At 36.9% G+C, this 13869-nt stretch overlaps 1 protein-coding gene across 3 annotated transcripts in view; it reads right to left on the bottom strand.

Moving 5' to 3' along the window:
* Positions 1–13869, bottom strand: part of Rlb1 — a 144114-nt gene that overhangs the window by 63655 nt on the left and 66590 nt on the right. For all 3 annotated transcript variants that reach the window (XM_067153273.2, XM_067153271.2, XM_067153270.2), the window contains exon 4: positions 6178–7096. In XM_067153273.2, coding sequence (XP_067009374.2) covers positions 6178–7096 — 919 coding nt within the window. The remainder of the gene's footprint in view (positions 1–6177; positions 7097–13869) is intronic.

The following is a 13869-nucleotide window of genomic DNA, read 5'->3' as shown; positions in this document are numbered from 1 at the left end:
TTTCAATTTTATGTAAACCAAATTCTCTCCTTACGTTCAATTTCTTATTTCTTCTTTTCCTTCTCTTACAGAAAACATTATTTCTGCATCTACTGACATTTTCTGGCAAGGTTTCAGCCTTTTTTATTACCTACCGGTGCTAAGGGCCACTTACAATTTTTCAACAGATACTTCTGTCTCACTTGCTGACGAATTTCATCAGCAGCCTTGGAAAGATTGTATTCATGACAATCAAGTTTATGCTTGTGTTCACGCCCTCATATCGTTGGCTTTATATTATTACCACTTTGATTTTAAACTAATATTTTTTATGAACTGTTTTTAACTAGAATTTTAATACAAGAAGTTTTAGTCTCCGACAAGATTATAATTTAATCATAAGACAGTTTTCCATTAGCATCCTTATATATTGTATCACTTTTCACATTTTTATGTTCCAAATTTTAATAACTGACTAAACTTTTAACTTCCACTTTTAATTCAGTTGTATTTTTGATGATTGTATTTAGGCTGAAGATGCCCTTAATTGAGGGCGAAACATGTCCCATGTAACTAAGAATCTATTTATGTAACCACTATAAGTGAAAATATAAGTATTGAATAGGTGGAACAAATTAAAACACCTTTATTATTGTTGAACTGTGAAAATTTTCAATACGGACCTAAAATGAGGTTTATAACATGTAACATACCACTTAGTCGAGCAGCTCTTCTACTTTCTCTCAATTCTTCCCAACCCAAACATCGCAACATTTTTGTAACGCTACTCTTTTGTCGGAAATCACCCAGAAAAATCGAGCTGCTTTTCTTTGGATTTTTTCCACTTCTTGAATCAGGTAATCCTGGTGAGGGTCCCATACACTGGAACCATATTCTAGTTGGGGTCTTACCAGAGACTTATATGCCCTCTCCTTTACATCCTTACTACAACCCCTAAACACCCTCATAACCATGTGCAGAGATCTGTACCCTTTATTTACAATCCCATTTATGTGATTACCCCAATGAAGATCTTTCCTTATATTAACACCTAGATACTTACAATGATCCCCAAAAGGAACTTTCACTCCATCAACGCAGTAATTAAAACTGAGAGGACTTTTCCAATTTGTGAAACTCACAACCTGACTTTTAACCCCGTTTATCAACATACCATTGCCTGCTGTCCATCTCACAACATTTTCGAGGTCACGTTGCAGTTGCTCACAATCTTGTAACTTATTTATCACTCTATAGAGAATAACATCATCCGCAAAAAGCCTCACCTCCGATTTCACTCCTTTACTCATATCTTTTATATATATAAGAAAACATAAAGGTCCGATAATACTGCCTTGAGGAATTCCCATCTTAATTATTACAGGGTCAGATAAAGCTCCAAATACTCTAATTCTCTGAGATCTATTTTCTAGAAATATAGCAACCCATTCAGTCACTCTTTTGTCTAGTCCAATTGCACTCATTTTTGCCAGTAGTCTCCCATGATCCACCCTATCAAATGCTTTAGACAGGTCAATCGCGATACAGTCCATTTGACCTCCAGAATCCAAGATATCTGCTATATCTTGCTGGAATCCTAGAAGTTGAGCTTCAGTGGAATAACCTTTCCTAAAACCAAATTGCCTTCTATCGAACCAGTTATTAATTTCACAAAACATGTCTAATATAATCAGAAAGAATGCCTTCCCAAAGCTTACATACAATGCATGTCGAACTTACTGGCCTGTAATTTTCAGCTTTATGTCTATCACCCTTTCCTTTATACACAGGGGCTACTATAGCAACTCTCCATTCATCTGGTATAGCTCCTCTGACCAAACAATAATCAAATAAGTACTTCAGATATGGTACTATATCCCAACCCATTGTCTTTAGTATATCCCCAGAAATCTGATCAATTCCAGCCGCTTTTCTAGTTTTCAACTTTTGTATCTTATTGTAAATGTCATTGTTATCATATGTAAATTTTATTACTTCTTTGGCCTTAGTCTCCTCCTCTATCTCGACATTATCCTTGTAACCAACAATCTTTACATACTGCTGACTGAATACTTCTGCCTTTTGAAGATCCTCACATACACACTCCCCTTGTTCATTAATTATTCCTGGAATGTCCTTCTTGGAACCTATTTCTGCCTTAAAATACCTAAACATACCCTTCCATTTTTCACTAAAATTCGCATGACTGCCAATTATGCTTACCATCATGTTATCCTTAGCTGCCTTCTTTGCTAGATTCAATTTTCTAGTAAGTTCCTTCAATTTCTCCTTACTTCCACAGCCATTTCTAACTCTATTTCTTTCCAGTCTGCACCTCCTTCTTAGTCTCTTTATTTCTCTATTATAATAAGGTGGGTCTTTACCATTCCTTACCACCCTTAATGGTACAAACCTGTTTTCGCATTCCTCAACAATTTCTTTAAACCCATCCCAGAGTCTGTTTACATTTTTATTTACCGTTTTCCACCGATCATAATTACTTTTCAGAAATTGCCTCATGCCTGCTTTATCAGCCATATGGTACTGCCTAACAGTCCTACTTTTAAGACCTTCCTTTCTATCACATTTATTTTTAACTACCACAAAAACAGCTTCATGATCACTAATACCATCTATTACTTCAGTTTCCCTATAGAGCTCATCTGGTTTTATCAGCACCACAATCAGGATATTTTCCCCTCTGGTTGGTTCCATCACTTTCTGAATCAGCTATCCTTCCCATATTAACTTATTTGCCATTTGTTGGTCATGCTTCCTGTCATTCGCATTTCCTTCCCAATTGACATCTGGCAAATTCAGATCTCCCGCTACAATCACATTTCTTTCCATGTCGTTTCCCTTATAGCAGAGTATCCTATCAAATAATTCCGAATCCGCGTCAGTGCTACCCTTTCCCGATCTGTACACTCCAAATCTATCAAGTTGCCTATTATCTTTAGAAATGAGCCTTACACCTAGAATTTCATGTGTCTCATCTGTAACTTTTTCGTAGCTTACAAATTCTTCTTTCACCAGAATGAACACTCCCCCTCCCACCCTTCCTATCCTATCTCTACGATACACACTCCAGTGGCGTGAGAAAATTTCTGCATCCATTATATCATTTCTCAGCCATGATTCAACTCCTATTACAGTATCTGGTAAATATATATCTATTTAATTACTTAATTCTATTCCTTTCCTTACAATACTTCTACAGTTCAACACTAACAATTTTATGTCATCCCTACTTGATTTCCAGTTCCCTGTTCCCTTATCACCGCTCCCTAGGCCATCCCGTTTCCCTGAATGTACCTCCCTATTACCCTTCCAAACAAATTTCCTAACATACGTACCACTATGGTTTAAATGAAGGCCATCTGAGCGCCGATCCCTATCTCCTACCCACCCATTAGGATCTAGAAATTTCACTCCCAGTTTCTCACATACCCACTCCATAGTCTCATTTAAATCCCCAATCACCCTCCAGTTAGTATCCCTTCTACACAGTATTCCATTAATAACAATCTCCGCTTTCTTAAACTTCACCCGTGCTGCATTTGTTTGACATGAGTGTCCTTCTGGCACTGTTTCCCTCTATTCTGGTGCTTTAATTGGAATGCATAGTACTGGCCTTGGCTTCTACAACAGTAAATGTGTGAAGAATTTGCAATCTATTATTGGAAGTAGATCCTAATAGGTACAATAAACCTGGTGATAGAGAATACATCATGCATTGGTATTTAACCCTAGAACTGGCAATGTAAAATCCTGTGGTGGCAGCCATATTTGGCAGCTTTTACGTGTCTAAATAAAATACAAAATATCTGCAAATTATGAAATAAATCTACAAAGTTTTATAAATCTGCGTAAAGATAATACAATGAAGATTGTTGTGGTGACACGAAATTACATAAATGTTTTGACTAGAAATATGTACAGTCTGTTCAAAAAGAGGAGTTCCTAAATTCAAAATAATAATAATAATAATAATAATAATAATAATAATAATAATAATAATAATAATAATAATAATAATAATAATAATAATAAACTTTCGATCATATGTACAAGAAAGTGGAATATGTCACAAACAAACAAATATACAGATTGTCAATAATGTATCTATAATGCACATAAAACAGTTTCATCACTCTGAGAGGTATATTCTTGAAAATATTAGGGAAAATGTATTGGCATGCAATCATTTGGAGGCATGATCTTAGACCATATTGTTATGATAGGTTGCTTTATGGGAGGTTCATCATCACTTTCCCTTTCTGATTACTGATGCAAAGTAATAGCTGATAAACATTCCAAATCTGACTCTGAATCTGTCAGTTCATTCTCAACAACATCAAAGTCAGATCCATCACTTTCATCTTCCAACAAATTTCACACTACTTCATTACTAATTTTACGTAATGAAGTGAAGATTCCATGTTTAGACACACACTGTACTAAAAATGTACATAATCAAATAACAATATATATATATATAGAGAGAGAAGTAAATAACTCGCACCGAATGGAAAACTATGAAATAAAATGAAACAGAAGAGCAAAGCATAGTCCGTGAAAGTTTGTTTACAAACACTACAGAAATGGTGCTCAAACAGATCGTCGGAAAACTGCACTCAGTTTTTCTGTGAAATTGAGCTAAAAGAAGTTGTAAATATGAATGAAACTGAACTTGCACGTGCTGTGGACATCAAGAACGACAAGAAGTAGACTGTCATGGCATCTGTTGAAGAAATGAGGAAATTACAAGAAGAAATATGAACATGTCGAATATTCAACAGAACCACTATAGCAGGGACTAAAGTGTTGAATATTCTACAGTTGCCAGTTCTAGGGTTAAACTGGTTATCACTCCCATCTGTGTATTCTGCTTAGAATATCAATTATTGTAGGTCCTGACTGTCCTAATAAACTTGTGTCAACTACTGGATTGTCAACTACTGTATAATACCAAATGACATCCGCCACAAAATACAAAAAGAGAAAATTAGTTTGATGTACAAATCAGCCATTATTCAACATCATCAAAGCTACCGCCATTTTAACTTTCAACTTTAACTGAGAGAGAGTTTCCACCTTTTCAATACTTTTGCCCTGCAAAAGGTGGAAACTCTCTCTCTCAAAGATAACAGAAGGTCAATACAGATCCAACAATGAAGTTTATAAACTGTATTGGAACTTTTATCACTGCTGCCCTTCCACACACAGTCATCCTCAGTACCATACACAGAATTCAAACTGTTCTTCACCAAGTCATTGGAGATCCTAGCCCATACAGTCTCTATACAGTTGCATTGAAGTTCCACTTTGGGTCACTTCACTTGTCCAGTTGGTGTCAGTGCATGATCACTGGCAGACGTCATTTATCCGGTGTAGAGCTGTTTCAATGCACAAGCATGCTCTTCTTTTGCAGTGAAGCTCCTTGGCGACATTGACAAACTTCACAATCCAAAGTCCATCCAGCCGGATCCTTAGGTTCGAATAAAAGTACTAGATGGCAAGTTTCCTTCTGAAAGTGATTTTCTTTTCTAAACCATGAATGGAGGGGAATTTGTTTCCGTCAGGACTGCTTTTTCATTATCACTGTCCTGATGGTAATAATTTTAGAACCCTTAATGTGAACTATATTGTCTAGTATCATTTTGAAATACACAGGCCTCTGATCAGCATTCCCAATGAACATATTAGGTTCCATCCAACACAGTCCCTGTACCAGTACATGCCCAACACAAAAAATGCTTTCCAACACGCCAAAATTGTATTAATATGTTTGTGTTCTACAGTACAGCTTCCAACAATACCATGTCAGCACATTCTGATAGAGCGATATGTGAAAGCATTCATGTACGGACAATGAACAGAGTATTGGAGAGAACCTTTTATTATACAATAATAATAATGTTATTTGATTTACGTCCCACTAACTACTTTTACAGTTTTCAGAGACGCTGAGGTGCCGGAATTTAGTCCCGCGGGAGTTCTTTTAAACGTGCCAGTAAATCTACAGACACGAGGCTGACGTATTTGAGCACTTTCAAATACAACCGGACTGAGCCAGGATCGAACCTGCCAAGTTGGGGTCAGTGGGCCAGCGCCTCAACCGTCTGAGCCACTCAGCCCGGCTTTTTATTATACAATAGGACACCTTCTTATTCTATGAAACAAAAGTAAACTAACCTTTAGCAGCAGTTTCCTTCCCAAATGGACTTATCCTGCTCTTGTTCTTGTGGAACTCCTGAAACCGCCTTTCCTTTCTGTTCATAGGTTGATGAGCACTATGATCTCTGCCCTGAAATGATTTGAAGTGTGAATGATTCTTCTGTGGTTTAATTTTCCTGCAAAGAGAAGCTTCTTCCGGAGTACGATAATTCTTCTTTTCATTTTCATCCTTCGAGACGACACTCAAGTAGCCTTCTGTGCCATCATCTGTCGTAAAAAACGGATCCAATGTGCTATTATTCACTGGCTCAGCTTGAGCTTGTTTTTTTTTATTTATCTGAGACATAGGATCTTCATGCGTATCTTCTAATTTTACTTGATCTTCAATATATTCATTTATTTTAAGCTGATTGCTAAAATGTTCAAATTTATCACACCTATTCACAAAATCAGTAAATCGTTTTACTTCAGCTATGCCATTGAATTTTCTTTTTACATTCTCCTGTTTTATTTTCTTTAATTTACTCTTTGAACTATTGGTAGAAGGAAATATGGTCTCCCTAAGTTCAGAATCACTAATCTCACCCCCAATTTCACCCTCACTTCCCTCAGTTCCAGAATTTGAACTCTGAACACGTTTCTCTTCTGACTTGAAAGGAGTTTCATCAAGCAAATAAAGTGCTCTAACATAGCGACCAGGTTCATTTGCTGTCACATTGTCTTCACTATTACTGTATATCTGTTTATTGTTTATCAGTTGAGGCTGTTCTTGTGCAGATTTCTTTTTTCTACTTTTCTTAGACCCCATCTTAGCAATCAATACAGGTAATTCAGTCTCCCAGTTTGGAAACTGTGCCCGAAACTTGTTGACTCTATTTACTACATTCTTGTGAGCAGCAAGACGAGCTAGAGCCTTTACTTCCAGAGGAAGAGACACCTGAAAAATGAAAGTCAAATTATTGATATGAAAAGCACTAATGAGGGAGTTAGCTGTGATCGGGACTGCAGTTGAGTAGTGGTCTGTGTGGACTAGACTGATGTGTAGATTACAAATATGCACGTATTATGTACCATATTCCAATACACTGTTTTTACCAACACGTAAATGTTCACTGACTGAGTTCAAAACATGGATTTCTGGTGCTCTTGGAAAAAGATTATCAGGATGCACATGTTCACAACATATAAAATGCCAGAAAAAGAGTATATGATCACAGCAGGTGCACTTTATCAATGCTTGCATCAAGAATTTTTCTCAAATATAAGGCTTTTCAACATCAATTGATCCGTTTGAGTGATATCTGAAACCTCTGTGGTCTGACGATGAAATTATCATACCTAGAGTCCAGGAGTCTTTCTTTTGCCTTTATTGCTGTTTGTTTTATGCAGCACCAACACAGATAGGTTTTATGGTGACATGGGTTAGGACAGGTCTAAGACTATGAAGGTACAACTATTGCCTTAATTAAAGTACAGCCCCAGTATTTATCTGGTGTGAAAATGGGAAACATGGAAAACTATCTTCAGGGCTGCTGACAGTAGGTTTGGAACTCACTATCTCCTATATGAAAGTTCAGAGTTACGTGACCAAACAACGTAGCCAACTCACTCAGTTTAGGCGTATCTAATAAAGTCTGTGAAGACAGGAGAATGGAACTGATTGTGTATTACATCACAAATTAAAATGAATCCCTCATCAATGGTGGGAAGTGAATATTACTAAGAATGACACATTCTTCAAGCTACTTCAGCATCATCTTGGAACTGTCAAAGATAAGGTGTGCATGCAGGAGGGAGAGTCTTGGCTATATTCACAATGTGGTTAGGTCAAATGGCACCTATATGTATGGGGTTCAATCTTCATACATCTGATCACTCATGAATGAAATATCAAGTCGTCGTAACTTACTATGTAACTGAAGATAGCACATATGTTTTGTGTAGTAGTTTTAATCTACATGTCAATCCCTTTCACTTGATCCACAACTTACTTACAATCACAACTTGAACTCCCTCATAAGTAAAGGATTCATCAATAGTATCCTAAACATCTGAAACACTATATGTGTAATGTGGACATAAAGACATAAAGGCAAAGCCATACAAATGCTAGAACAGTGAAAAGAATGAAGCAGATAGGTAGAAGAAAGATAATCACTGAATGAAAACAGTGCAGAGAAAATTAATAAAACATACAACATAAAGATGTTCCTGAAGAAAGAGATTCAGGAAAGAAATACTAATACTAAATGAAAAAACATACAATATTAATCTAGAAAGAACCATTTGGGTAAAATGTAGCCATTCTGGAAGTGAAAATCTTTAAGACAACATTACAGGCAACACTGTTAAACTAGGTACAGAAAAGTTACTGACTAATGTGAAGACACTGTAACCATGGGAAAACAGCAGTTGGAATTCATTAGAACTTTCTTGTTTGATTGGATAGAAAATCTATTACTTGATCCTGTATAAAAATGTTATTCTGTTGGATTGAACGTTTGGACTTTGGAAAATATAGTAGTTCAGAAAGAGTAATTTCCAAATCTTTTTTTCAATTTGTTTCACGTTGCACTGACACAGATAGCTCTTTATTTATTTATTCACGAAGCACAAGATACAGCTACACTGAGCAAATTTCACTTGCACTGTCAACAGACTATTTAACAAACGTAAACTTTCATAATAAAATATAACAAACATAACAAAACATAACAAGATCAGGTACACATCCTACTAATAACTGTCCAAATCGAAAACCATGTGAATGTCCATGTTCATAGACAAGTCGTCGTGGGTCAAGATGGCGGTATAATCCCTTCACATCAACTTATCTTTAAGATACAATTTACACACCTCTCGAATACACTTTTTCTCCTATTAATATTGTTAAAGAGTGTTGGGAGGCGGATTAGGAAAGATCGTTGAAGTATTGAGTGCTGAGTGTGGGGAATGTGGAGAAGGTCTTTGGTTCTGGTGGAGCGGGAAGGAACGCGGAGAGAGAATGGGATAGGAAAGGCCTAGGAGTGGGAAGGATGGGATAGGAAAGGCCTAGGAGTGGGAAGAAAGCAGCCGTGGCCTTAATTAAGGTACAGCCCCAGCATCTGCCTGGTGTGAAAATGGGAAACAACGGAAAACAATCTTTAGGACTGCTGAAAGTAGGGTTCGAACCCACTATCTCCCGGATTCAAGTTCAGAGCTGCCCGCCCCTAACCGCATGGCCAACTCACCCGGTATGTTTCTGATTTCATAAACCTGAAACTTTCCAGAACTTTTTTTTTTTTTACTGTTAAAAAACTCTCGTTCATATGGTTGTATCAAAAATATCATTTAATGTGGATTTCAAACACCTTATCTTTGGTCAAATTATTTTGTAACATACAATAGTAACATGCACAGTTCTGCAAACATATTTCTGGTTTCACAAGCCTGGACTTTCCTAGACCATTTTATTCTCAAAGCATCAGCAAGAAAGTAGAGACATTTAATCGGTTAAAATAAGCAAATTTGTAATTGGTGAATGTAAGAACCTGAAGGTGAATTCTGCGGTCTTATCGGTTTCCTTTTATGCGTGCACCATTTCCTGTTTCTCGAACTTCACCGCTCCTTCAGTGGGAGCAATGAGGCGTCTGTTGTCTTTCCTGCTTGACCATCTTAACGAGCAGATGAGCTCGTGCCGAGCTCCCCACTTGGGAACCTGGCTATCTCTGGGTTGTGCTCTGCCTTCTTTCATGTTTGGTTGTAACTTCACTTAAATTTTAATGTAAAACATTCTTTAATTATACAGGAGTTTGCCCTTAGATCTTACGTTTAACGCTAACTTAATTTAAAATGAGGTAGTTCATCAAACAACCTCCTTACAAGTTGCTGGAGGCAAAACCCTTTTCTTAACTAATTTTAATTTATGCATCCAGTTGCCATCCATTAAATCTGTTTAACCTTTCTAATGTAAATGAATTCATACGTTCATCTACTGAAGTGTTCCAGTTGATGACGCAGTTTGTTCCTTTCACCGTCAGTTTCGTTTTCGTTGGTTTGTGTTGAATGGGAGCTGCCCTCAGTTTCGTGGATGTGTATTGTAAGAATAGGTTTGGACATGATTCAATTCTTTTATCACCTGTCTTTGCAGGCTATTAATTAATTAATTAATTAATTTTGTGTGTGTTTTAAATTTTTCTTTCTTTGTGTGCACACGCGCAAGAACGGAGAGTGGTATTTACCTATCTGTTTGTTTGGGCCTGTGTGTGTGTGTGTTGTGGGTTTTGAGACCATGCACTTCTGTTTACTCATTGTTTGGAATCATAGCTGAGCATTGGTATATTGCGATATCTGACGCTACGGGGTTTAATCCATGTTTGTCCACATGAGGCAATTTGGATGTCCCGTGTAGCGGGTCCACAAATGTTGTGATTGCTATGATTATATTTGGATCAGCCTTGCCTATTTTGCGGCGGTCCAGCATTGTATCTGTGGTGTTTGAACCAAGCTCGTGAGCCCATGATATCGGTCGCTATCCTGCGTGTATGTATACGTCGCGTGCCTTTACACTCCGGCCTGATCTGGGTCGATTTTATATTGGGTCTCCGTTCTTGTTCATATGTGTGTGTGCGCGCGCGCGCGTCTGTGCTGTCTGCCTGTGTACGGTTTATAGTACTCTCCGTATTTCATTATTTTAATTTTTCTTTCTTTTTTTTAGTTGGCCGGTTTGGGCCATATGTAGTGTGCTATTTTAGATTTCTAGGCCGTTATTTGCTCCATTGTCGGCGATTAGTTTTTGTTTTTGTAGCTGTGGCAACATCTCCCTTTTTCTTTTGCTTCTGCTCCTTTGGGAGGCTGTTGTTGTGACGTGCTAGCATCGTGTGGACGCTCGCTTGGAGCACGGATGCTAACTGTTGATATGTACGCAGCCCGTATTTGCGCGACTGTATTATCCCTTTCATGGTTCCATTTTCTGATTCTTTCGGTAACGTGTTTCACATCACATTATTTTTCTGAAACGAATTGTAATTTTATGTGGGCATACGGAAGTGAGTAGTGCGATCGTGTGTACTGTCGCCGTGTTACACGAAACTTACTATGTCATTGAATGGGATACCACTTGATGTTCCATTTTTCTGCAGTTATGTAAGTAACTTTTAATGCAGCCTCACATTTTTGTTTACATTTTAATATTATGTGTGTTTATAATAAACCCCAGTTTCTTTGATCCATTCTTTTATTCATGGGGGTTACGGGTTCTTGCCTTTCTGTCCTTTCGCTCCCCTTTTGTCTTTGGGTCCAGCTCCGAACTGTTTTAGTTCGTTCCAGTCCATCCATGGCAATTTATGAAGAGAGGTAAGTGAGGTAAGTATCTGTGCGTATATGTCGCGTGCTGTGTTGATGTGTAATGGTAGCAGGGAAGGGGGTGGTAGACGACCCAACGATAGAGTGTGCTCAGCGATTGCCGATTTGTCTGGTTGGTTGAGACGAATATTACGTTTGTTTATGTTCCTTGATACGGTACCAATGGACCGGCATGTTTGGCCGATGTATACCTTACCACAAGTACAGAGAATTTCGTATACCCCAGGATGTAAAAGTGGGGACAATTTGTCCTTGGTTTTACTCAGACTGTGAGCAATTTTAGTGGCGGTGCCAAACACAGTTTTTGTACTGTGTTTGCGGAGGACCTTGCCAATTCGATCTGTGGTGTTGTGAATGTAAGGCAAGTAGGCAGTTCAATTCATTTCTTCCTTCTGTGAAATTTGCTTGGTCGTTTCTCTGGGATGCAGGGCTCTATGAATCTGCAAATTACTGTAAACATTACCCTTGAACGTGACTTTGAGCGTGTCCACCTGGATATTTGATGGCTCACAAATTCATCTCGCCTTCTTGGCGAGTATCGTGAGAAGCCCTTGTTTTTGTGCTTTTACGTCATACATTGGTAACGGAATCTCTTTTCTTAGTTATCTTAGGGTTTTAAAAACATTAATTTTTATATCTCTTTCTTTCCAGACCTTGTCTTTTTCTAAAGGATTTTTCATAAAATTTAAGCCACGAATATGGTGGTCATGCAGCGCAGGTCTTTACCATACAACAGGCGGTCTTGCAAGGCTTCAGATTTCTTCTACCAAATCAGCTAAATTTTGAAAGAATTTTCAACAAGTCTATGTTTTTTATTGTTCTGACATGGATTTAGTACCAATCCATTTCCGAGGCAAGAATTTCGATTTCCCCAGTCAACACACTGAAACTACCAGATTCTAACAATATTTCAACGTTTTTCAAGTAATATTTAACTTACCGGAATGGTTGTTTGCAAGATGTTTTAAGCTACCTCTTTGATATACGTTATTTGTTCTCCTATGTTTTCTCCAAAGTTTAAAAATGGAACTTCCGTTTCAAATACGAACAGCAACAATGGACATTGATCCCATACGAGACGTTATTGCAGGCTTGTCAATTTCAAATTAATTTCATTTTTAACATTGAAGACAAAAGTTTTTGCAAGTAGTGACGTCAATTTGTGAAAATAATGTATTATATTTAAATTTTTTGCATTTCACAAATAGTCTTTAAAAGACACTGAGTTCTTCCATATTTACACTTTTTTCAGTTTCTGATTTGAGTTTTGTAATCTACCACATGATTTTATGGCTGATGAAGTCTCAAATAGGGACGAAACACGTCCCTAAATGTTTTAATATGTCTTTAATTAAATAGTTTACTGTCTTGTAAAGTGACTTATATTGATTGGATGGATCAAAACCTAACTTTGTTTCTTAGTTTTAACTGTATCAATAAGGATCTATATGATGAAGTTCGTAAACTGTACTAAGTGGTATGTTCCAAGCTGTCAGCGGAGAGGGTGTCTTTAAAAGTAGGAAAGATCACAATCTGAAGATAAAGTTGGAATTCAAGAGGAAAAAATTGGGGCCAATATTCATTTATAGGAATGGGAGTTAGGGATCAGAATAATTTACCAAGGAAGATGTTCAAGAAATTTCCAATTTCTTTGAAATCATTTAAGAAAAGGCTAGGAAAACAACCGATAAGGGAATCTGCCACCTGGGCGACTGCCTTAAATGCAGATCAGTATTGACTGATTTGAATATTTGATTTGAACCACTTTCCAACACTAAGATCGTGCGGCCAAAATAAAAAATATATATATATATATATTTATACTAGTGTAACTAATTCCATGAAGCCCCATTTTATTGAGATTTTAACATAGCACAACAAGAATAAATTAAATAATTGACTACTAGATTTTAGGATAGTAAATTTACAAATCCGAGGAAAGCGTTTTGAGGTAACACAATATATTACACATAGTTCCGACAAACTCATGTTTCCCCATTCAACAGAAGAGATGTCAGTGAAATGAAAGACATTTTATTACATTTAAAGACTATTATTCAACAACTCAAAGAAAATGGTTTTTAATGACTGTGATTATACTCCTTCAATTGTCATTGTAACAAATTAAACTAACAGTTCACTAGATTTTAAGACAGCAAATTTATAAAGTTCAAGAAGAGTGTTTTAATTCAACTTAGATTTTAAGACGTAATTAATGACAAACTCAAGAAGTGGTTTTTAATGATTGTGTGTACTATTTTTATTGTTAATGTAAACAACTGAGGATGATCCATGGATCAAAACTAGTATTGTAATTTAGATGTTAAATAAATTCATTTTATAACACAAACAGTATTGATTAGGTGA

Source organism: Anabrus simplex, chromosome 1, assembly GCF_040414725.1.
Source record: "Anabrus simplex isolate iqAnaSimp1 chromosome 1, ASM4041472v1, whole genome shotgun sequence".
Lineage (NCBI taxonomy): Eukaryota > Metazoa > Arthropoda > Insecta > Orthoptera > Tettigoniidae > Anabrus > Anabrus simplex.
This window is presented reverse-complemented; position numbering and strand designations above follow the sequence as displayed.